Genomic DNA, 23,905 nt, shown 5'->3' with positions numbered 1-23,905 from the left:
ACTTAACTTCCCTCGTGGTAATCACACATGCTCGCTCACACACACACATACATATGCTCATAGAGACAGACTTATTTTTATATTGCTGAGACGCTGTAAAACACACACTTACGTTTGCTAATAAAATACACGCCTGCTGCTGTACTGAACGCCAGAAGTGAGTATAGTGGGTGTTGCAAGTTGAAGTGTTTTTCAACGAACTGCAGACATTGAAAGAAGACTCTGCCTTTAAGACTTTGCCTTGAGAAACCATGTGCACACACACACACACACACACACACACACACACTTCCATGCACACACCTTACATAATCTTTGCACACATTTTAATCTGTGTTTGAACCCTCCTGTTTACGTCGCTATGGTTACAACACCAACTCCTCTCCTGGACGTTTCCAGGGCTGGAAGCAGCAGACACACCTTCCTTTGATTCCACGGGTGAAGGCGTTGCAGCTAGTTCACTTCATTCCTGATGGATGTTTTGACAAGTGCTTCTCTATCCAAGAGCCAACTGGCTGCACTTCTGTATGAAGCGTCAGGAAATGATAAAAATGTAGAGAGACACACACAGTGCATGTGGTCTGATTACAACCCTCAGGTATACAATGGATCCTGCCAACACTTTTCACACTGTGCGAATCCTTGTTGGAGTGCAAACCCATGTTATTCTTTGAAGTTTAGGGCATATTGTCTGTTGCACGTTGATTTAACTTCCACCTTTACGGTACTTGCAAGCACTTACCTAAAAGTTGAGTAAATAAAGTGCTATAAGAAGACATAAAAACAGAAAATAGTAAAATACAAAATAAAGCAGTTAGAGATGAAGAATTTGATTTGAATTAGGCCTAAATGATTTGAAATTAATTAAAAACATGTGAAAAACATAAAACACAAGATTACAAACAAGGAAAGTAAAATATAAGGATTAAATATCTTAAATATTTTAAGGAAGGAAGGAAATTTTATATTTTCCTAATAATTTGATATGCCTGCAAAAAAACTGTGTGTAATGAACATAATATCAACATTTTTTGATGTTCTTAGTTTCTCTTTTTCAGCTATTATAAAATGTATTTCAAGGTTCTTAATAGAAAAATGTTAAAACAAGAATTGGTAAATAAGTTAAATGTGAGATGCATGTGAAGATACGTTACGGCAAAAGTGAATAACAGTAGTTAACACTAGAATGCAAGTGGGGACATTTTTAAATGACATTCAACCGAGTTTTAAAAAGTGAATTGTAAACTATTTAGGATTTCATGTCAAACAATATTGCAAGACAATCTCAAGGACCTGAAGAGGAGTGTAGGCTGCAGTGCAGCTGGCTGAAGAAGTCTGCAATGAAACTAAATATGATCATTAAAATATTCAGTCTAAATTGTAACCATAGATGTAGAAATATAGGCTCTTGGTCTGTGTTCAAGTTAAAACTTCTGCTGCTGCATTCTGATTGAACTGGAGATGAAAAGTTGCTTCTGCCTGCAGAGGATAAAAAAAGTTTGGTTTTGATGTGTCTTAGCTGCAGCAGAGTTTCATCCCAAAAATACCATACCATAATAGATTTTCATAGCTTTAGCATCATCACTAAGTGAGCAGGTAATTGCAGTTTATGTGTTTGACAGGATGCAGGTCTGCTACTGAATGTTTTGACAGATTGAACTATGACAGTTTGTTCAGCGAACACATCGAAGTGCTTAAAAAAGACATTTTTCAAGCTCTAAAATGCTGCTATTTTGAAAATAATGAGGATCAAAATAGCTCATATTCTCATGTTTGTCTTATTTTGTCATCAAACTCCATAAACAGATCTGTTTTTGTCCTGACTTACTTAACTTGATACATTTCCTTAATATGATGTAAGTGCCCTAAATCACAAACAAAAGCATCTGCTCCCGTCCCATGTGATGCTAACACTGGTCAAAGTGTGTGGGATTGCACTGAGGGCAGACTGTTCTCAGCGAGCATTTTATCCTTTGTTGTTGTTGTGTGATAAGACCAAAACATAGCAACAGCTGGGCTGTTCAACCGCACAAGGGAGTCAGGAGGGCTGCGCGGAGAAGTCTTCTCTGGTGTGACAGGATTATGTGATAGAAACATGCTGTGCTCATGCGTAGCCAAATATTAAATAACACTACCGTCCCGTGTTTGAGGGACCGAGCGGAGTGCTGTTGTCATGCTGCCATGGTGACAGTAACCATGCACAGGATAATGTTTACAGAATGTTTAGCATGTCACAAAGCAGGCACATAGGGTGACTGGACCAGATTAATCAAGTGTGTGTGTGTGTGTGTGTGTGTGTGTGTGTGTGTGTGTGTGTGCTGGCATTGCAAAACTGAATACATTTTTAACTGACAGACTTTGGTATTGTTTTGTTTGTGTCCTACATTCTGTATTTGATTAGCAAACTAAAGCCAATTGCTCATATTGTGAATGGCTGTACTGTGGGACTGGCTTAACATGGCTACGTTTTCCCACTGAAATACCAAGTATTATAACTATACAGTAACATTTCTGTGTGTGAGTGAGAACGTTTAAAGTTCTGTATCATGTGATCTGTACATATGTACTGCACTGTAATATACTCCAGATGCAGTGGTGGAAGAAGTACTCAGATCCTAGTAAAAGTAGAAATACCATGGTCTAGAAATATTCCAATACAAGTAAAAGTCCTGAATTCAAAATGTTACTTAAGTAAAAGTACAGAAGTATTATCAGCAAAATGTTCTAAAAGTGTTGTAGTTCATCAATGTGGCTCCACAGTATTAGATACTTTGTATACTAATGGGTAGATTAGTAGTATAGAACTGCATCATATCATATAAGCATATTATATATTTTTTATATATATAAGTATCAAATAAATGTAGTGAAGTAAAAAGTACAATATTTCCATCTGAAATGGAGTGGAGTAGAAGTATAATGTAGCATAGAATGGAAATATTCAAATAAAGTACAAGTATATCAAAATTGTACTTAAGTACTGTACTTGTATCTTGGACACTGTCCAGATGTTGTTTTGTAGTAAACAAAACAGAAGGAAACTCCTCACATGGTAACAGCATTTCAAAATACCAGCACCTGCCTGCACGCATCAGAAGAAATACAAATAAAGGCTACAGTGGACATTTGGCAACCCCGGATACATCTAGATTGTAAACTGGTTATGAGCGGTTTGAGAAGATAAACATGCCAAGACAAGAGGCAGACAACTGGCAAGATGTTTTTTCCATCTCTCATCAGCTGTTGGTAGCTCAGCTGGCTGTGCAGCTAAGACGAAACTGAATGAACTCAAAAACTGTCCCAAAGCTGCTGAATTAAGGAATTTAAACTGCGCTTTTGCAAAATTAGACAATGGACATTTTTATATACAAAATGCAATGCCTTATTTTCAGCTGTATGAACAATTGTGGAGCATTGATTCTGTCATGGCAGTTATCAACTGGACATTAGTTTTTTTTTGCAAAAATGTAAATTTGTAGTTGTTCAGAAAAGTTGGGATACAAGATGTGGGTTGCTTTTTTTTTTTTTTGCTTTTTAGCCATGCTAGTTGCTCGGCTCTATGGAGGCAATGTCAGTCTGTCAGTTTGTCCACCACTTTGGTCAGACTCAAATATCTCCATAGCTGTTGGATGGATTGCCATAACATTGTGTACAGACATTCATGGTCCCCAGAGGATGAATCCTTCTGATTTTGGTAGCCTGAATTTTCCTCTAGTGCCACGTGCAGGTCAAGATTTTTACTTTTTCAGTGAAATTTGTCCACATCTACTTGATGGTCTGGCACCAAATTTTGTAGACAGTCATTGTTCCTAGACGGTGTATTCTAATGACTTTTCCTCTAGCGCCACCATATGGTTGACATTTGTTTTGAGCAAAATGTCTCAACAAATATTTGATGGATTGCCATGAAATTTGGTAAATTTGGTACGCACGTTCATGTTCCCTTCAGGATGAATTGTAATAACTTTTGTTGATCTCTGGACTTCTCCTGTCGTGCCATCATCAGGTCAAGCTTTTAATTTGTCCAGTACTTTGGTTTATGACTAAATACCCATGAAATGACATTCCCATCAGCCTCAGCTGCACTTTGTGTTTATTGCTAATAAGCAAATGTTAGCATTCTAATATGCTAAACTAAGATGGTGAATATGGTAAACATTATAACTGCTAAACCTCAGCATGTTAGCATTGTCTTTGTGAGCATGTTAGCATGCTAATGCTAGCATTTAGCTAACACCGCTGTGCAGTGCAGTACAGCCTCACAGAGCAGCTAGCATGGCTGACTCTTAGTCTTGTTGTAGGAATGTACAAAGTGATAAACATAACAAATAAATCAGAATACCAAGCTATGTAGCCATAAGGAAATTAGCATTCCCAGTTAAATTTAGAGGTTTTGACCAGAGTCCCACCTTGTACCCTAAAGCCTCCAGTGCAGTTCTGCCTTTTACCACATTTGCATTTGATCCTGTGGTGTTGTCCATGTACCCCATGCACCATGCGACTATATGGTAAAACTTCCCTCTTAGCTGGTAACACAGCTTTACTTTGTTACTCGCAAACTCTGCACCACATTTCACAAATTGAATCAACTCTGTTTTCTCTAAATCCCTCAGATAATTTAAACAGATGGAAACATGCACACCGACAGTCACCATCAGCAGTTCAGTCTCCTTTACAGTACGGTGATAATGACATTTTAGATCTGGCATCCTGCTGGTCACACAGAGATCAAACACCATCAGCTGGACCTTTAGGGAGCTGTCTCGGTAATGATGATAGTGATGTAGTGGCAAATTGAAAAAGGTGGCTAAGCTATAATAGACTGCAGTTGAGGAGCAGCACAAAGCAGATGCAGCAGTGGCATCGGCTGTAGCCAGTAGGTAACAGAAGAAGCTCTGGAAATGGACAAGGTGCTGGTTAAAATCCTAGTTTATATTGGCAAGGAAAGTGAATGATGAACAATTATCCTTTCTTTAAAAAACTGCCTCTGTTTATATGTCCTTGAGCAAGGTATTTAGTGCCAAATTGCCCAAATGTAACTGCAAATGTTCAGCAAGAGAGGAATGAATGTCCTGAGCAAAAATTAAATACAGGACAGGTGAGTACCAGTGTAGATCCCCAGATAAAGCCTATAATCAATAATATCATAGCCACTGTAAACCAATACTTTATTGTACATTAAATGATAATACTCATGTGACATTTTTACAGTTACTCATGTCTACTGTGTGTCTGCTCTTGTACGTTTGCTTCTGTGACACTTCAAGTTCCCTGCATGGGATCAAAAAGTTAATCTTATCCTGTTTTTTAGGCTTGTACTGAGGATCATCCATGTTGCTCTTCTTCTCTTCATTCTTAATGCTGGTATTTGCAAGTAGACATTTCCTCCTTTAACAGAGGAAGACGTCATTTGTTGCCTCTAATAACTGTTCAGTGCACAAAACAACCTCTAAAGTTTGATGTAATCCATCACAGTAAATGTAAAGCGTTCATTTGGTTCATTTGGTCAGGGTTTGTTTGTTGTTCCCCGAAAAACATCATAACCTTTATTGTTAGCTGGGACAGCAGTTCATTTGAAGCCAGGTTTGAATTTAATCTAAGGTCAGCATGTTTTTAACAACAATAAAGACTGGAAAATTTTGTAAATATAATCACATGACGTACTGCAAAATGATTAGAGGAAATGTAAACCAGATGTAGACAGCTATAAATTGGGTTTAATGTTTCTGGAATTCTCCTTTAATTAAAGTTTGACAAAACATTGCAACATCTGGATCAGTTTCATCAATTACCTAGAATGCTCCTCAACCATGTTTGATTAATCATTTTGCCTTTTGACTCTAATAATTACAATTTAATGGAACATTTTGTACATTCTGTGCATACTGTGATTGAGTTGCAGGAGCATAGAGTATAGTCCTACGAGACTTTGGGTGTCATTGCATGTAATTACAGAGTCACTGACTGTAATTAGATAGAGTGTCGTCACTAAGCTCACCAACCACTGTAATTGGCTGTGGATAGACAACCAGACTCTCATTTCACACTGAACTAAATGAGCATTTTAATAAAAGCCTGTCAGTAAGGCCATTATCTATTTTCCAGTGGTTGCATTATGAGGTGTACTATGGCTTTAATGAAACGTTAGACTTTGAGCAGCATGACAATATACAGAAGATGATCAACGGTTAACACACACGAAAGAAAATTGCTTGGGGATTTACACAACCGTAACTGTACTCACATGAGCCCAAGGACACGCATGCATGCGTTGTTTGTTGGAAATAGGTTGTTTCTTGTAGAGTTTCTCTTGACGTGCACGTTTCAGGTCAGATGACTCCAGGAAACGTAATCAAGCTCGACAACTGAGTGTCTTGTTTTTGAAGAGTTTCCTGATTGAAATGCTAATAGTGGGGAGTGCACATTAGGAGAACAAGTCCGGAGGGAGTTCAGATACCTGTTGGAAACCAGCCAGCCATGTGTGATCTCTTCAAGCTTTGCCGTCCCCAGGGGAAGTCATCTGAGACACTTACTGTAAGAGCATGTATGTGCGTGTTCATGCACTGACTCCAGCACACACACCACGACTCTGCACAGATATTCAAGAATTCAAACAACCTTTGGGGTAATATTGTGTCTTTACAGGTTAAGGCTGATTATTTTTTTATTTTTATATATGTTATACATATATATATATATATATACACACACACGTATGTACTGCATATATTTTTTCTTCTAACAAATCATGGAAATCCCATGAAAATCCCAATAAGCCACAGCCACTGGGCGACATGTTCCTTCAATACATGAACATGGGCACTGTGGTTTATTTTTTGTGTCTTGCTGTTGTAAATACTCCCTAGAGTGCCAAATGTGTATGAATCCCCATCTTAAAATGTACTATTTACTCCTGTTTGAGTAACATTTGCTAAAACTACAGTGCCCAGCTGTTTTAGGAAATACTGAGCCTTTTTGAAAATGTAGCTATAAATCTGTGAGTGCCAAAGACAGGGTCAGAAAGTAATGAGACACAGACACAGTGTTTGGTTGGTTTTGGTCTTCTCATGAGATTTGTTGACAAAAACAACAATGCCAGCCTTGTCCTTTAAAGTGCAGTCAAATACAATGAACTTGACAGCAAGCCTAAAATAGTTTAGGAACCTAAAATGGGGAACATGCATGAAAAAGAAAAACAATGTTGAGTTTCAAAGTTCATGTGACCTTGGAAAGAACATTTGACAAATACAGTCTCAGTTGTCATGGATATGCAGATGTCATGTCACATTAAGGACTTCTTGTCCATGTTGTCTTAAATTGGCCAAAAAATGTTGTAAGTAAATGTTTTTCTTTGTACTGCAAAAGGTTCATTTCAATCTCTTTATATTTGACCTCAAAACTTTTGCCATGAAATTCAAATAATTTAACTTTTAGCAAATAAAATTTTGCTCCAGTTAGATATAGTATTTGATCTCAAAACAATTTTTTGCTTTTGATGAAATATGTTTTGATTGCAGTGCCAAAGGTTTGCTATTTGATTTCAATTTACAGACACAATTTTACCGCCTCACAAATGCATTCTATACATACACACAAGTTCAAACAGTCAACCAGTGAGGTGAAGAGCTAGATTTCTACTGAAGGTAGTGGGGTCATCATCATCACCATGGTAACAAGCAACACAGTGATGCAAGCAGGCATGATGTCATTGAATAAATCTGTCATCCATGGCCTGCGGGTGTTTTTGTAACCACAGGAATTGTGGGGGATTTTGTACTTTTGGTATTGAGTAAAATCTGGCACGGCTCTGAAATGCATAACAATGAGACAAAGGGAGGATTTCTCAACAAACTTTATTGTTTCAAAATACATGAACAGAACTTCATCGAAGCATGTCTGCCATCACAGTGCACACATGTCACAACACAGGAGTGTAAATGTTTTACATGTCCTTTGGGGAGAGACAGCGGAGGTAGTCGACTGAAGTTTGGAGCAGAGTGGAATTCCTGGCAACACAAACTTTCATAACATTATTACATACAGCATGTTTACGTGAACTGTAATATTCAAATATTAACCAGATAAAGTAAAAAATCAGATTGAGAAGTGGCTAAATATACAGTTTTGATTACCTTAATCTGAATAAGGTCATAGTGGAAGAAAATATTAAAGAAGGACATAGTAAGTATTCAGATTTTAATTGCTTAATTAATTGCCATTTTAGACTTAAAGTCCCAAACGATTGGAAAAACATCCATAGTTATTATTTATTAAGAGAAAAAAAACTCAGATAATCTGCTTTGGAGGACTGTGTGGCTGTGGTTGGATCAGATTTGATTGCTTATATTGCCTGGGCTAGCTTTCCATCCAGATATTTCTAAAAGTCCGATTGGTGCACAGATACATGTGACAACGCCTTTTTCCATGAGTCCCTTGCACTTCAAACCACAGACAAAGCAACACAGACATAACTCACACAGAGAGGGCATCTTCAGTCGTTTATGAGACTCTGCTTTTTAGCATTATAGGAGCAGGAGTGGAATATTTTAATATGTAATCAGCATATTTGAAATAGTGTCTTCAGTACTATAATTGCAGTTCATGAAAATCTTATAAAATGCTCTTTACATGAGGAGATTTGCTCCAAGATGCTTGCTTTTACATAATGGATAGTTGGTTTTATAGGTAACTGGAGCACAAGTATTTTAAAGTTAATAGTTATGTTAAATAACATAATGTTAATAACATAAGGTTATTCCTCGAAAATGGATATAGAGCACTTTAGAACAAAAATCACCATATGACAATCTTACACAGATTTAACACAGTTTTAGCAATAATATCCCAATTATCCAGAAATTGTCCAAACAAAGTAAAAGAGTGTACTCACAATATAACAGAATAATGTCCATACTTTCACGTAAGCGGTACCAATTTTACCAGAGATTGCCGACCATTTTAAACTTATTTTATAAAAAGGTACATTATTGTGTGATGGGAGTCGAGTGAGGCACAGAGGTAATCCCACCAGGATGTGGGATTCATCATCAGCTTTCTGTTAAGGTACGAATATAAACAGAGCAACAGTATGTATCCTCACAGTTTGGCAAAACACAGTTGAGTCAATTTAGGAGCGTGTTGTGCCATCTGAACATGATAGAAAGCTGTTTCTATAAGAGCAAGAGGCTACCTCTCCCCTATTCCTACCAAACAAGAACACAATGTCCCTTAAAATGTGCGACAGGAACATTGATGAATGTACAGCAGAGCAACAAGAACAACAGCAGATTTATAGTGCAGGGAACTCTCTCCTAAAGATTCAACATCTAATACACAACATACTGTACACACATCTTTATCATTAGACCATGATGTAATCCAACGGAAACCAATCAGGGGGATTTACAGTCATTAAGATTCATTATTTATCCTGTTAATGGACACATACATTTTTCATTACATTAATATAACTGGCATTACCAGCACTGCAACACACAGCATAATGGCTTCAACACCTCTAATCTTCTACACATGCTGGATGATGTGTTTAGTCCTACAGCTGAACTGGGTAAAACATCTGCTATTAAAAAATACTCTGATTTATTAGGCATGCATCCAGATTAATGTAAACATTTCATTGGCACAACATGTGATGCTGGACTGAGATTGGGGGGGACGACTATTTCTTGGTCGAGACTACTGACTTCTGGGATTCTCCGCAACAAGACTCCAGGAAGTCACTGCACCTGGACACAAAATAGTGAGTTTTAGAGGTGCTTCAAGACAGAGCCAGGCTAGCTGTTTCCCCCTGTTTCCAGACTTTATGCTAAGCTAAGCTAACTGTCTGCAGCTTCATATTAAGTGTACAGACTTGAGTGGTATTGATCTCCTCATCTAACTCCTGGCAAGAAAGCAAATATGTGTACTTTCCAAAATTGTGGAACTATTCCTTTAAAGGCAGAATGCATGTGGTCAAGACAGAGAGCTCATTGATTTATAGATCAATATGTCCTGTCTTCATAGAGATTAGTAAAATGCAAAGAAATTAACTGGATATCGTTTATTAACAGAGTATCTTCTCCTAATAATTTGGTTACTTTTTTCCCCCCTATCCTTTCATCCATTATTTTAACATGTTTCATTTTTTTTTTTTATACAAAATGTATATATTTTTTAAATCTCACTTATAACTGGAAAAATATCCCACAATGTAAAGACTGGCTTTCTGTTTTAAAAACAAAATAATGTGCTTGTGTTGTATCTTAAAATATCCAATAATACAAAGTCAAAGTATGTAGCTGTCTTCAATACTGATTATTTGTACACAGAAAGGAAGGAAAATCAAGCTTTTTGACTCAAACTCTTTCCTTTGCTTCCCACTGGTTCTGCACTGACAGTGAACTGACTCTGAACTACAATCCAACTACATGGTGATCTAGATTTCATAGTTATTCCTCATTTCTGGATTTTGCTTGGATTTGTCTTCCCTTTTTCCCCCCATAGTGCAGACACCACAGCACCCTAAAGGCACATCTCCATGACATGTTGAATCCAAAACAGCATTACTCCTGTGTGCTTTTATTCTGTGTTATTGTTGGTGGAAGATTCATAAACAAAGGATAAAGTATGAGCAGTACCAAACAGCCTCCACTCTGTCCAGCAAAGTGGAGAGTAATAAAAAAACAAAAAACAAACAAACAAAGGAGTACCAATATTTTCCCATAATCAACATCTAACCGCACTTCTTTCTCCCACCGGAGATGCAGGCACAAAACACAAGTTATGGAGGACACCATCAACCTGAACTGACAACAATGACGATGCACGTCTAGGCGATGGTTTACAGCTGAGCACCAAGATGAGACACAGTTACCACTTCCTGTCACACACCAGATAGAACGTAAATCTGCAGGCATAACAAACAAGCACCTGTAGAAGATACTGTTGCTGTGGGAAGCCTGAATGGGTGAGAATTTCCTGAACAATATGAAGCGATCAGCACTTTAAAACCTATTCTGGGTTCCCACGACATAATGCAACAACAATCCTCTCCTCTGCTTGTAAAGCAACCAGAATTGTCTTGTTGTTCTGACTCCTTTTCTGACAATTTCATAATTTTAAAAGTTACATACAATTTCTCAATTTAATGGTAGAGAACAAGTACTGTACGGACATAACCGTTGTCCTACAGTTATAGTCACCACCAAATCTCTCTATTAGCATTAAGACCAAGGGCAAACAAATAATAATAAAAAAAAAAAAAAGACCCTGAGTTGGTACATGGACCATTCTGGGCGTGAAAAGTTTCAACAAGCTGCACATTAAGTGAAACAAAGTACAAGACTACACACTATCCTCATTTCATTAATAAACAAATATTCTCATATTGTGCACATGCATATTCTGTCTTGTGTACTTCTATGTGCAGCATTTTGAATTTTCACGCTTGACCAGGCCAAAACAACTGTTGCAGGATCAGGCAGCTGACTCTGTGTGTGTGTGTGTGTGTGTGACAGATAATTTGGAGAAAGAAGAATGATGATCAACCCATCAGTCATATTAAACCACAGTGACCCCTCTCTCCTCCTGCTCTCTGCTGCCCCAAGTCCGTCCACAGACAGGAGGCCCCCAGGTGATTCGTTGGCTCCTGGGCTTCACCTGACAGCTCTGTCCCCACACTGAAGGAGGTTCTCTGGGGTGAGGCTGTCACGTCCTCAGCTTTAAGATGATCGTGGCCAGGATGAGGAAGAAAGTGTTCCAGCCCATGGTGACCGCGAAGCCTCGCCACACCATCATCCGAGACAGACCCCAACCTGTTGGAAAGATTTGTGTTTATATTCACTATTTACATATAGGAGGCCAAAGGTGGACGCGTTTTGTTAGCTGTTTAACATGCCCTCGTTGACTTCCCCTCTGCATTTGCCCTCATGGGAAATCCCTGCCGCCATGACAAGTGTCATTCTATTTCTCTGGAAAACTCAAGTGAATTTCGTGTGATCGACCCTTCGATGGCTGAGGGAAGTCAACGATGGTCACTCAGCGTTGCAGATCAGTTTCTCGTCATTTCTGCTTTGACGTCAACAAGCTATGTAGTTTTTCCCAGTATAACTACTTATTCCCAGTATTGTAGGCTACAGAATTTATGCAGCTTTTCTAAGCTCACAAGAGACATTTCTGAAATTGCAAGCCTACTAACCAAATGCCGACGTAATGCAGTCGTCCAAAGGAAATGCCTTTGCCTCATTGAAAAGGCATCGGTAGTTATTGTAAAGTACCTGCAAGGCATAAAGCACTGCACACATAACTGGCTGACTACAAGGGCAAGTGCATTCCATTTAAATCCCCTGCCCACTTTCCCTCTGCTCTCCAAGTGGCCTCCGTGCGATGTATGCTGTTACGCAATACGAAGGACTGAGGGGAAGTGAATGAGGAGAAGTGGATGAGGGGAAGTGGAACTACTAATGAAACGCAGCTATTGTACTGTATGTCAGGAGTCAGCCCAGTGTGTAAACAATGGTGGCCTCGAGAGTTCAACACACTGCAACTTAAGAAAAACACTAAAAATTGATGAACACACCCGAACACAGCTGGGACACACTTGTTGTCCCACCGAAAAGCTCTTTTTCCAACACCACTTATGGATAGCCAACGTCAATAACTTCCTGAGACACAAACCATGGCAACAACAAGCATGTCCCCCACTTTTTAGTGTCCTCTGGAAACAGTTTCTGTTGTTGTCTGTGCTACTTGCAGCGCATTTGTATATTTGGTTGTGTTTTCTGTATTTGCAGCTTGTTTTCTAAATGCTTTGCATGTGTTGTCAAATTGGTGAAGTTTCCTTAATTTGCTTGTGTTTTCTTAAGGTGCAGTACGTTGAGCTTTTAGGGCCACCGTTGGAAACAGTTGGCTATTGGTGCTTGTTAAATTGTGTCTAAACACAAGCAGACATACAAGAACTTTGGTCAAATAAAATACAGTCTTAAAGCAGCACTTTGGAAAATAAGTTAGTTTACTGTAGCTTAGCATAGAGACTGGAAACAAAGGGAAACAGCTAGCCTGGCTCGGTCCAAAAACCCTCCCAGCTAATATGTCTCACATGCATACATGAAGCAAAACATGAACATATAGGGTGGGAGACTAAGGTTCAAGTGAACCCAATCAATGAATGTGGCAAGATGCAATTGCAAAGAAAAAAAAAAGTTTCAGTTCATCCCCCAAATTGAATTCTGACACTGTCGACTTCTGCCTGTGTCTCCTCTTCCACTGCACGATAAGGTTTTCAAACAGGAAATGGCTCCTCTGACTTCCTGTGCTTGGCGTGTATCGTGTAACATGGAGGGAGCTAGGGCTGTCATCAGGTCTTATTGTTGCAGAGACGATGACGTCAAGAGAAGGAGAAAGATTGGGAGGCAGAGCAAAACCATGATATCTTACATTCCAGGAAGTTGAGGTACACAGGATCCAGAGCTGATTAATGATTTAGACGACGACTATGTGGTATATAACAATCTGAGCCGTGTGCATGCAACTGACCCTAACACACGCTAACTACACACCAGACAAGCTACAGCAGCTTGTAACATTATGAAACTGATGAGTGTTGTGTAACATGTGCGCGTACATTACCTCTGTACATGATACAGCGAAGGGCTTCTGAGGCGTAGGTCTGAGGAAGAGCCAGGCTGATGTAGCGGAGAGGATACGGGATACACTCCACAGGCCAGATGATACCTACAGTCCAGTACAGAGAGGATACTGTGTAAGATGTAATTTACACCTGCTGTTAAAATACTGTTTGTATCTGGATGTTCTGTCCTAATAATGAACCCCATAAAGCATCTGGTTTCTCTTGTTTTTATCCTGTTGTAATGTTTCATCCAAAGCAGGCGAGGAAGTGAGGAAGTGGCAAAAAAAAAAAAAAAAACAAGATATGGAGGTTCAAAGTTCAATCTTTTGATACTTAAAAAACAACTGCCTGGAAACAGCAGTTGAGAAAATAATCTCACCACAAGGTCCATTTAGTAGCTAGGGAATTCAATCATGTCACATGATTTTCATCGGCAGATGGAGTTTGCCTGGTTGCCATGGAATTGTAGATGTGCACTTTAAGGGACTTCTTACTTAAAAGCTGAGGTTCAGAACTTATGGTATGATTGTTGGAAGAAGTGACGCTGATGTTTTTACACACAGCGGTGAAATATAAATAAATAAAGTTTTCAAGTGTAAAACAACCAACAGAGGGCACGTCACAGTGTCAGTAAAATGGTAATCGATGGTGGTGGAAGTAATTTGGGGTTCAGTGTTTTGCTAAAGGACACTTTAAAATGTGAGGCCGGGGATCGAGCGAACCAACCCTTTGATTATTGGACGACCCGCTCTACCACCTGAAGCAGTCCACAATCTCATTGGCATTGTTTTGTACTCAACCTGCAATACATACAGCCTTATAGCTACAATCAGTGTCCACTCTGGAAGCATACAGCTACTACTACAAGTGAGGAGATCAATAAGAACATTTTTCTGATATTGATATATATCCTGATATGGCAAATGCATGCATGCATGATAACATAGAAAATAGTTAAACTGATCCTCATTGCCACAAACTGTGTTCCACTGTAATGCAAAATGTGATGAGACAAAACTGTTCAGAAGTGTAAAACAAAATGAAAAACAACTCCTTTTGTCAGTTTCTTGAGTAATTTGCTTGGAATCATTCATTTGGGCAACAACATTTTGTAAAACACAAAATAATCCTATCATTATCATAAGTATAACAGATGTCAAGTCAAGTATAAGCACATGTCATGGTTGTGTCCACAAAATAATGAAAAGTGTTCTCGGTAGAGCTTCTTCTGCCTGGAAATATACCTTCCACCAACATAAGACAAATCAAAAGTTAATTTTCCTCAAAAAAAGTCACTGAAACAAAAATCTGTGAATCTCACAAAGATGTTATTTTTGCTTTAGTTATTGCTGTTTGGAACTTTTAGATTTTTATTAAAACTTATTCTCCGATCTTTATGTTTGACTTATTCTACCTTTCTTGTTTCTTTGATACTCTGATTTTTAATAGTTGTTTGTTTTTGTGTGTGGACCTGAGGAAGACTACCACCTCTTTGTGGAAACTAATAGGGATCCCAATAAAGAATCACAAATCATTTCATATGATAATATTCAGTTATCATCCGTCCCGATTTGAGACAGAGACAAAGAAGCTGAAATTAAAGAAACTTTGCCTTCATTACAAAACATATACAACCAATAAGTTAGGCACTGTAAGGTAATCTGTGTAAGACCTCTGTGTATCAGCAACACAAGCCAAAGTTAAAAAAACGTCTTAACTTTGCTTAATCGTTAGACCCACAGGTCCTCCTGAAGCCTCTAAAGTTTTGAACGCAAACAAATATTCATCTACACCTACCTACACACATGCTTACACTCAGTTCACAACATCAAAGTATTTATAATCAACTTTCCTGCTTAAATAATGGTGCAGCAATCAGACACCTACTGTACCTTTTATATTCACGCAGATTTCTTTATAACTTTCGGAGAGAATAGGCTGCATGAGCTGCTGGTTTCACTGAAGGATGAACATTTTAATGGTCAAACTCTACACTGGTTACCACAACGCCTACCGCTGATTATGAGGTTGGGGTAGAAGATGCCCAGGGAGGCCTGGTTGGCACTCTGCTCGTCGTCGATTGCGGCTGAGATGACGAGGCCAAACGAGATGCCGGTGATGCCCTGCAGCACGATCAGAATTATGACCAGCACCAAGGAGCCTTCATTAGGTATCTGCAGAAAGAGAAAGATGGGCGTAGAAGAGTGAGAAAGCATAACAGGCAAAGGCAAGTTAGTCAAGTTTAGCCTGTTTCACCCACAAAGCTGCAGTGGACGTAAAAGTGGAATAAAATGGTTAAAAAGAGTGAGATAAGGAGAGTTAAAGGCATTTGCAGAGTCATATACATTATTTTTACATGCACAAAATATAAATGATCATAAATACAAAACATACAAAATTACAACCAACTTTTTAGAATATTCTTTAGCAAATACAATCTTTCCTCTTAATCCATTCATGGGTGAAAAGGGCATATCTCCATTTTTCATGCAGCAAATTCTGCACTCTACAATTTATGAATAACTCATTTTATGTATTTTATTTCAAAGTCAGTCTATGCTTGACTTTAAAGGACCAGTGTGTAGGATTTAGTGATATCTAGTGGTGAAGTTGCAGACTTCAACCAAGTGAATAACGCTCGCATCATCCAAGCATGTAGGAGAAACTACGGCGGCCACGAAACTCGCGGAAAACGTGAAAGGACAGTGTTTGGTTTGTCTGTTCTGGGCTACTGTAGAAAGATGGCAGTGCAACATGACAGACTCCGTGGAAGAGGACCCGCTCCCTTTGTAGATATAAAGGGCTTATTCTAAGGTTATGAAAACACAACAATTCTTATTTTCCAGGTGATTATAAACTAACATACTAACATACTTATGAATATTATATTATATTTCTGCCAATAGCTCCTCCTCAATGTTACACACTGCTCCTTTAACATGTTCCTCCTTTAAATATATACGTATTATTAATATTGTGTTTGTAAAAAATATTTTAAAAAGATAATGGTAATGTTATCACTTGGTGATCTACGTATGCCTCAGATACCACCCTGATGAAGGCAAGAGAGATGAAAACATAAAGAAAAATAGAATAGTTGTACGACATGTTACTGTTAATTTTGATGGAGTTGAATTGAAGCTCACACAGGTCGGCACCTCGTTGTGTGTGCGCGTTCTCAAAATTGGAAATTAATGCAGAATGCAAAACGCTCACATTTGATTCTTAAGGGGGAACTCCACTGATTTTACACAACAAAGTCTGTTTACAGGTCTTGGGGAGTTCTACTGCATATGTGGAAAAACTGTTGTGTAAAGTCTTTAGTATCTCCAGAGGGTGCTGTATGAAGTCTGATAAAGCGCCTCAAGTGATGTCATGTGAGTCAGCATCGATATGGGCTGAAGACGACAAGTTCGAAAATGTAAATAATCTGGGGTGTGGAGTTTAAAGAAAGAAGGGAGCTTACCAGACCTCTGTAGCCGACCCCTCATCTCTGCTTGAGGTTAGCGGCTCCAGGCTACATTAGCTGCTACTAGCACCTGAATTCCCAACTGAACTGTTGGCAGCTGAGTTGCATTGTGGGAAATGTAGGCGCCAGGTTTTAACAAGGAAGAAGTATGCATGGAATATAAAGGATGATATTTCTGGTTCTTGTTTGTGGGAAGCAACATTATTGCTTCCCACAAACACGTAACTACAGCAAGGGTTGGCGTGGTGGAGGGGGGAGTAACGTTAGAAGAAAACATTAGGAGAAAAAGCGTGACTTTGTTCATTCATTTAGTCTATAATGGAGACATGAAAGCAGATAGAAATTTTTTTGTATGTATTGAGTAAAATGAACTGGGTTAGCAACCGTAGCTAATGGGAAGAGAAGCCCTCTAGAAATCAAAAGACCAGTTTATTCAGGTAGTATACAATGCAACTAAAATATAGCATATGCAGATATAAGTAATGTGTCATCAAATTTGCCTGTGCATATTCATTTTTCCGCGAAAAATCGTGCCAGGTGGCAGACAGAAATGCATAGTGATAGCGAGGCTTATAGGGAACCAATCTACTCACGGATGGTGTCATTATTCTATAGCCATTACACTGTGCAATCAATATTTACTTCATAATGATAAGTTAAAGCAAAAACGTTGTCTATTTCCACTTTAAGGAACATGAGAACAGATGAGAAGATAAAGAAAAAAGGTCAGAATAAAGAAAGAGATAAAGGGAACGAGGGGGAGACCTACAGAGACAGAAACACTCTCTGATGTTCTGCACTGATCGTCAGCCAAAAATACTACAAGAAATGAAAAGAAATGTCACTGCTGATTAAATCTGGTTGTAAATCACACAGAGAGGGGAGTGTAAACAGAGCAGAGGCGCTGCACGAGACGTGAAACTATTCAAAATCAAATAAAAACAGAGGAAAGAAGTCTCAGCTCAGAAGGTTCAAGGTGATAACTCTCTTGACTTGAGTAGAATCTGCAGGCATTTGTAAGAGTCCTGGTGTGTGTGTTGGTGCACTTGTCGTCAGTGTGTGAAGACACTATCTGTCTCCCCTGACAACGTGCAAAAATAGACCTGCACCGAGAGGCCACATGACTACTCGGTTGCCACAGCAATCAAGGGCTGTTTCTGTGGCGATCCCACAGTGATCCCTGGAAATGGCCAATGCAGAAAGTGATTTATGCAGTGGTGGTCTCTTTGGACTTCATCACCTTAATTAACACACACGAATGCTCACACACACACACACACAGACAGAAAGAGACGAGAGCACACACCCATAAAAGCATGTGCCTGCAAAGCACACGCACACACACACAAATGATATCTATCCTCGCTTGTCTGAGTGCCTTTTCCCTCTATTGATTTCATACACATGCTTATTGACAATCAATGATGAACAGAATGCCCGTGTTCCCACTAGTTGTTTGCTCCCACAGTAAACCTGACCTTGCTGACCTTCATAGTCTGCTCTGGACTCACACAAGAAGATTTATTTCCTCTTCTGTACACTGTCACATGTACATTTTACAGAAAAGAAATGAATGATACAACATGATCTTGGAAAATAAAAGGTCTGTTTGATGGTTAAAATCAATTATTATTAACATAATTATGGTTCTAATGTACAGTAGGTAAAGTCAGATTTTTGACGATGTAGTAAAAATGTAAATGAGCAAGGCAATAGACCCGCCAGAACCTTCAGCATGTCAAACTCCCCACAAACCAAATCATGTTAGAAATGCAGCGACCTTTAAGGCTCTTTTAATGAGCCTTCCAGACTCAGGAAACTGGCTTAAACAGCAACTTTGGTAGTTAAATAGTACAGGAAATATTATCATGTGTGTCTACTTCAAGACTTCAGCCTCTTTTTAACATTAACTGACAGTGTTGTTGTCTCAGTAGGATTGACACTGTGGTCAGGTATTGGCATTACAATGAAGAGCAAACGATTAGAGAAACAAACAGAGAGGTGAATGAGCATAAATGGTTATAAATCTTCAGGTTATAAAAACAGTCAGCTTTGTTTATACAATCAAACATTTCTTTAGGCCTTTATTTCATTTATCAGTTGTTTTTATTACTTATTCTGCTGCAGATCTTATTTATTACTTATTTACTCCTGCAAACACCCATTCCCCAATTAATAAAGTCCGTCTTATCTAAAGAGAGTGTGTGTTTGTCAGTGTAGCTGTCTGTTTTATTGCCCGCGACAGGAGGACGAACCTTGAAGACGAGCAGTATGAAGAGGAGCAGCAGGATGATCTGAACGCTGATGACAAACAGCTGAGAGAAGAGGTGAGCCAGCATCGTCTCCAGAGAGCTCACACCTGGTGGAGAGACAAAGACACACAGAGAGAGAAATAATACATTATTATTCAGTTATAAGCTCTGTCCAAAATCTCTTAAGATATCAGAAGTAAATCATCACTAACCCAGGTTCATTCAAGTCATGGTTTTGGGGTTTTTGTTCTTGTTTTATTTTGTAACATTCTCCCTCCCTCTTTTGTCTGGTAGTTTTGCTTCCTGTCATTGATTGCTTCGAGTGTTTTCACCTGTGTCATTGGTTTCACCTGTATCTCGTTGTCTCCCTCACAAGTCTGTGTCCTTCCTTTGTTTTTGTCAGTTCGTCCCAGCTGCTGTGTTGGTTTTGGTTTCTCTGATGTTTGAACTTATAGCTGCCTGACTGCTGATCTGCCTACCTGTACCTGCCAGTAAGCTCTATTAAATCACTTAAATCATCGTGCTGCCTCCTCTGTCTGCATGTGGGTCCTTTTCTGTTCCCTGTTTGCCAGCATCGTAACAATTCAAGAATCTGAATCTAAATGGCTTCAACAAAGAACTTAAATAATAAAAATACAGTTTACAGCTTCCTGTTAAGTTATTAATCCTTTTGAAGCTATAAAATCAGTAATTCTTAATGAGTACAAAAACAAAACAACTCCCTCAGTGTGTCTGTTTGCTGGTAAACATCATCTTCACATTCTGCTCTGATAATATTACTCCCCCTACTGGTCATATCACAAATTACACTTAAATGATGCACATTTTTCAGATTCAAGACAATATTAAATAAAGTCTACCACAAACGCTTTGTTGTCTACAGTTGAACGATAGAAATGAATCTACAGATTCAGAGCAAATATCTTATGCATTATCTCTCAAAAAAAGGTCCAACAAACTTCCAAAACAACCTGAATAGTGTCATAAAATATGCACTTTTAGAGGATATCTACTCTATAATCTTAAATATTCAGTAAAGATGTCATCGTTTATATAGCTAAAATGTGCATTTGAACAGGAATAAGTGACATAAGTATTTATTTCGGGCTTGATATAACTAAAAGATCATGGTTCGTATTTACTAGCCATACTACTCACTACTGTGTCACATGTTTAGTATGTATATATGTTACCGTCCATAACACACAGATTTAACACGTTTCCTCCTACAAATATTTAGGCATCTATGTGGACGCTGCTTTATCTTGGCGTGCACGTAGATTATATCCGTAGCAAGGTACAACAACACATTTACTTTCTTAGGAGACTGAGGTCACTGGGAGCAAACAAACAGATCCTGTTATTGTTTTTCCAGTTATGCAGTGTGGAATCAGTGCACAGTAGAGTCTCTCTGTTCAGCTAAAAACTAGACTGGCAGGCCCGCTACGTATCTGCGCAAAGATTGTGGGTCAAACGCTTGAGTCAAGTTTTCAAACTGCGAACACTAAAAGGATGTTGTCTCTGGCTGGTAATATTACATCAGACCCCTCGCATATTTTATTTGAAGAATATCAGCTTTGCCATCAAACAGAAGATTTAGCGTTCTCGACTGAAAAGACTGGAACTCTTTTGTTCCTCTGTCAAATCAGAGTTTGGGTTCTAAGTAGGCCTCAGTGTACCTTTGTAAACCGAGCACTGAATGTAAAAGGGAGCAGCCACTTCTTCGTAATGTCTGATGTAATATGTTCGGTATTTGTTTTGTTGTTTTATGTGAAACAGTGTACGTCTTGGGACGCAAGACAAATTAAAAGGGAAATAATCTGATAAAGTAAAATACACGTCAAACTGCTTCGAAATGCTACTGCCAGTCAAATAGAATGAAAGCTTAATGTTTTTTCAAAGATTTAATACTTTTTTCGGTTTGTTTTCGAACATATTCCTGTAGCTGTTTCACTCATATCCACTGTTATTTAGATTTTTTGGCAGCTGAGAAGCTCCCCCATTTCCTTTTTACACTGTAGTGTAGGAAAAAGTGTGTTTTAATATGCATACTGGATTCCTTGAGTATACTTAATTTTCTCACTCTTAACAGTGTGGACGCATTACAACCTCAAAACCTGCATAGAATTAATATGTACAGTAGTAGTAATGGAAATGGGACGCAGCTTTTGTGTGGCACTGTAGGAGCAGTGTGAACTTTGACCTGCGACCCAGCATCTGTCCAAAAGCCCCTCCTTCCTCTCCAGGACAAAGGAGAGTGCTGTTAGACCCACGGCCAGGTAGAAGGTGATACTGGAGGGCAAGAGAGGAGAAAATACTGGATGTTAAATGGCAGGTTGTCGTGTACCTAAAGAAGACTGCTTTCCTAGAAAGGATTGCTGGTTCAATTCCCCAGGGTTACTGAGCAAAGACACCTGATAATCACAAGTATTTAGATGCTTTACTTAAAAGTAGTAATACCTCATTGTAAAAATACTCTGTTACAAGTATAGTCCTGCATTAAAAATATTACTTTAGTAAAAGTATCAGAAAAATGTACATACATTATCAAAAGTGTGCATTATGCACAATGGACCCTGTCAGTGTTATTATTTTATATATTACTGATTGATGCATGGAGCTAATGCCACTACTTATTATACTGTTTGGTAATTTAATAAACAGTGATGCATCATATTTTATTAAGCTATCGTATCGTTTGTATGTATGATCTTAAAGGCTCTGCACACCCATAGTCCTGTTACGGCCTGTGCCATAACCTTAGCGTTTCTCTGTCTCTCTGTGTTGTGGTTTCACTTATGTCGTCTAATTAGTGCTGAGCTTGATTGACAGCTCCCACGCACTTGATGTTGATTTTGTTGTACCTGTTTGGGAGGTGCAATTTACTCAGTTATCATTCTTAGTGCACAGAATTCGGTGACATCACATTATTCCCAGCACAGCTCCACCCAACTTGCACCTGACTAGAGGTGTGCAGAACCTTTAATTTGCAAAGTAACTAGTAATTTAAGCTGTCAAATGTAGTGGAGTAAAAAGTACAATATTTCCCTCTGAAATGTAGTAGAGTAGAAGTACATAGTAGCATAAAATGGAAATACTCAAGAAAATACGAGTACCTCAAAATTGCACTTGCCTATTTACATTCCACCGCTGACTATTTACCATTAGCATGTGTTGTAATACAATCTCAAACATTTCCTCTTAAAAACAAACTGTACATGAATTAACAAAAGGAGGGTGAAAAATCAATAAAAACTTTTGTTCAACTCTAATTCTGGTAGCTACTGTATTGATCGATAGCAGCTGTCCAACCGCTACATCACACTGACCTGAGCACAGCTCCGGGTGTCACAAACGTAGTGAAGTCTGTGTTTTGGCTGCCGTAGATGGGCTCTTCAAACTGCAACAAAGGATTAAAATGAACTTTATTAAACGGCATGTAGCATCAGCAGAAACACACTAACAATTAAAGCTACACATACAGCATTTATGTATTGTCAACTTGTTTGTAAAGTAGTGTCCCTTTTAAGATTGCAATACAAACATTTCTATGTTGTTATTACACTCTTATTTATTCTTTTATTATGCCATAAACTGTGATTTTACCTTTATTGGCAGGTCGACCAGGTACGACATACTGCCCAACTTATTCTCCACAAAAGCCTGCGAATAGAGGACAGAGAGACTATCTTAACAATTTTAACAATACTGGTCAAACATATTTAGTGTGTCATGGCAGATTGTAACTTATTATATATTAGGGCTAGGCGATGATTCAGTATTATTTTTTATCAACTTTTAGCGTAATCATGATGTGATTACAAAGCTGTAATTAAAAACCAACTAAATTTGTTATTGAAGTTTTTTTTTGGTTTTGTGTAATGCATAATAGTAGAAAGTGCCAAATCAATATGCAATATCTATGGGAAATATAATGCTGCCCTAAAGCAAGGACACTCAGCCAAGTATGTTATGTTACGTTGGAGTGTTTTTGGTCTCCTGTACACAGCACATGTGTCAGTTTATACTGTAACGACTTGTATGTTGACGGACGGGTTTGTGTTTTCAGGATGTGTTGAATGATTTCTGCTTGTATCTCCCATCTGAATATTTGCACAAGGCTCCAGTTGACAAAACAAACAGCAGAAAACAAATCTGTTTATACCTGAAAGGCCTCATGTAGTTTCTTCTGCAGCATAAAGGCAATTTGTCGATCTACACAAAACATAAACAGCAAAAATTAACAACTTCAGCCTCTCAGATTCACAGTAGATGATGTAGTGTGTTATGTTAATGACAATATTTCCACTGGGATTCTGTATATTTTTTGTATATTTTAGTACATGCACAGTACACGTTAATGCTCACAATTTAATGAAACAGTATGTTTGATATTTCCAAAATATGCTAATAGTATAATATGATTTCCGGCAAGAAATCAAACAAAACCCATACTAGAATATTACTAATATTACTATAAATAATACTTTAAATTGCACCAAGGAGTTGTTTGCCACGCATTGAAATGACAGTTATTCAATGCAATGAAATTGACCC

The 23,905-nt window shown here is 38.4% G+C and overlaps 1 protein-coding gene across 3 annotated transcripts in view; it reads right to left on the bottom strand.

The window, feature by feature from the left end:
* Positions 1-7,836: 7,836 nt before the first annotated feature.
* abch1 (ATP-binding cassette, sub-family H, member 1) overlaps positions 7,837-23,905 on the bottom strand; it is a 41,540-nt gene continuing 25,471 nt past the window's right edge. For all 3 annotated transcript variants that reach the window (XM_044213607.1, XM_044213606.1, XM_044213608.1), the window contains 8 exons: positions 23,514-23,563; positions 22,955-23,011; positions 22,678-22,748; positions 21,552-21,640; positions 19,352-19,455; positions 15,642-15,801; positions 13,627-13,731; positions 7,837-11,813 (listed from right to left, as the gene is read on the bottom strand). In XM_044213607.1, coding sequence (XP_044069542.1) covers positions 11,707-11,813; positions 13,627-13,731; positions 15,642-15,801; positions 19,352-19,455; positions 21,552-21,640; positions 22,678-22,748; positions 22,955-23,011; positions 23,514-23,563 — 743 coding nt within the window. In that variant the 3' untranslated portion in view covers positions 7,837-11,706. The remainder of the gene's footprint in view (positions 11,814-13,626; positions 13,732-15,641; positions 15,802-19,351; positions 19,456-21,551; positions 21,641-22,677; positions 22,749-22,954; positions 23,012-23,513; positions 23,564-23,905) is intronic.

Source organism: Siniperca chuatsi, linkage group LG11 (assembly GCF_020085105.1).
Source record: "Siniperca chuatsi isolate FFG_IHB_CAS linkage group LG11, ASM2008510v1, whole genome shotgun sequence".
Classification (NCBI taxonomy): domain Eukaryota; kingdom Metazoa; phylum Chordata; class Actinopteri; order Centrarchiformes; family Sinipercidae; genus Siniperca; species Siniperca chuatsi.
Note: the sequence above shows the minus strand (reverse complement) of the source record. Positions and strands in the feature narration are given on the sequence as shown.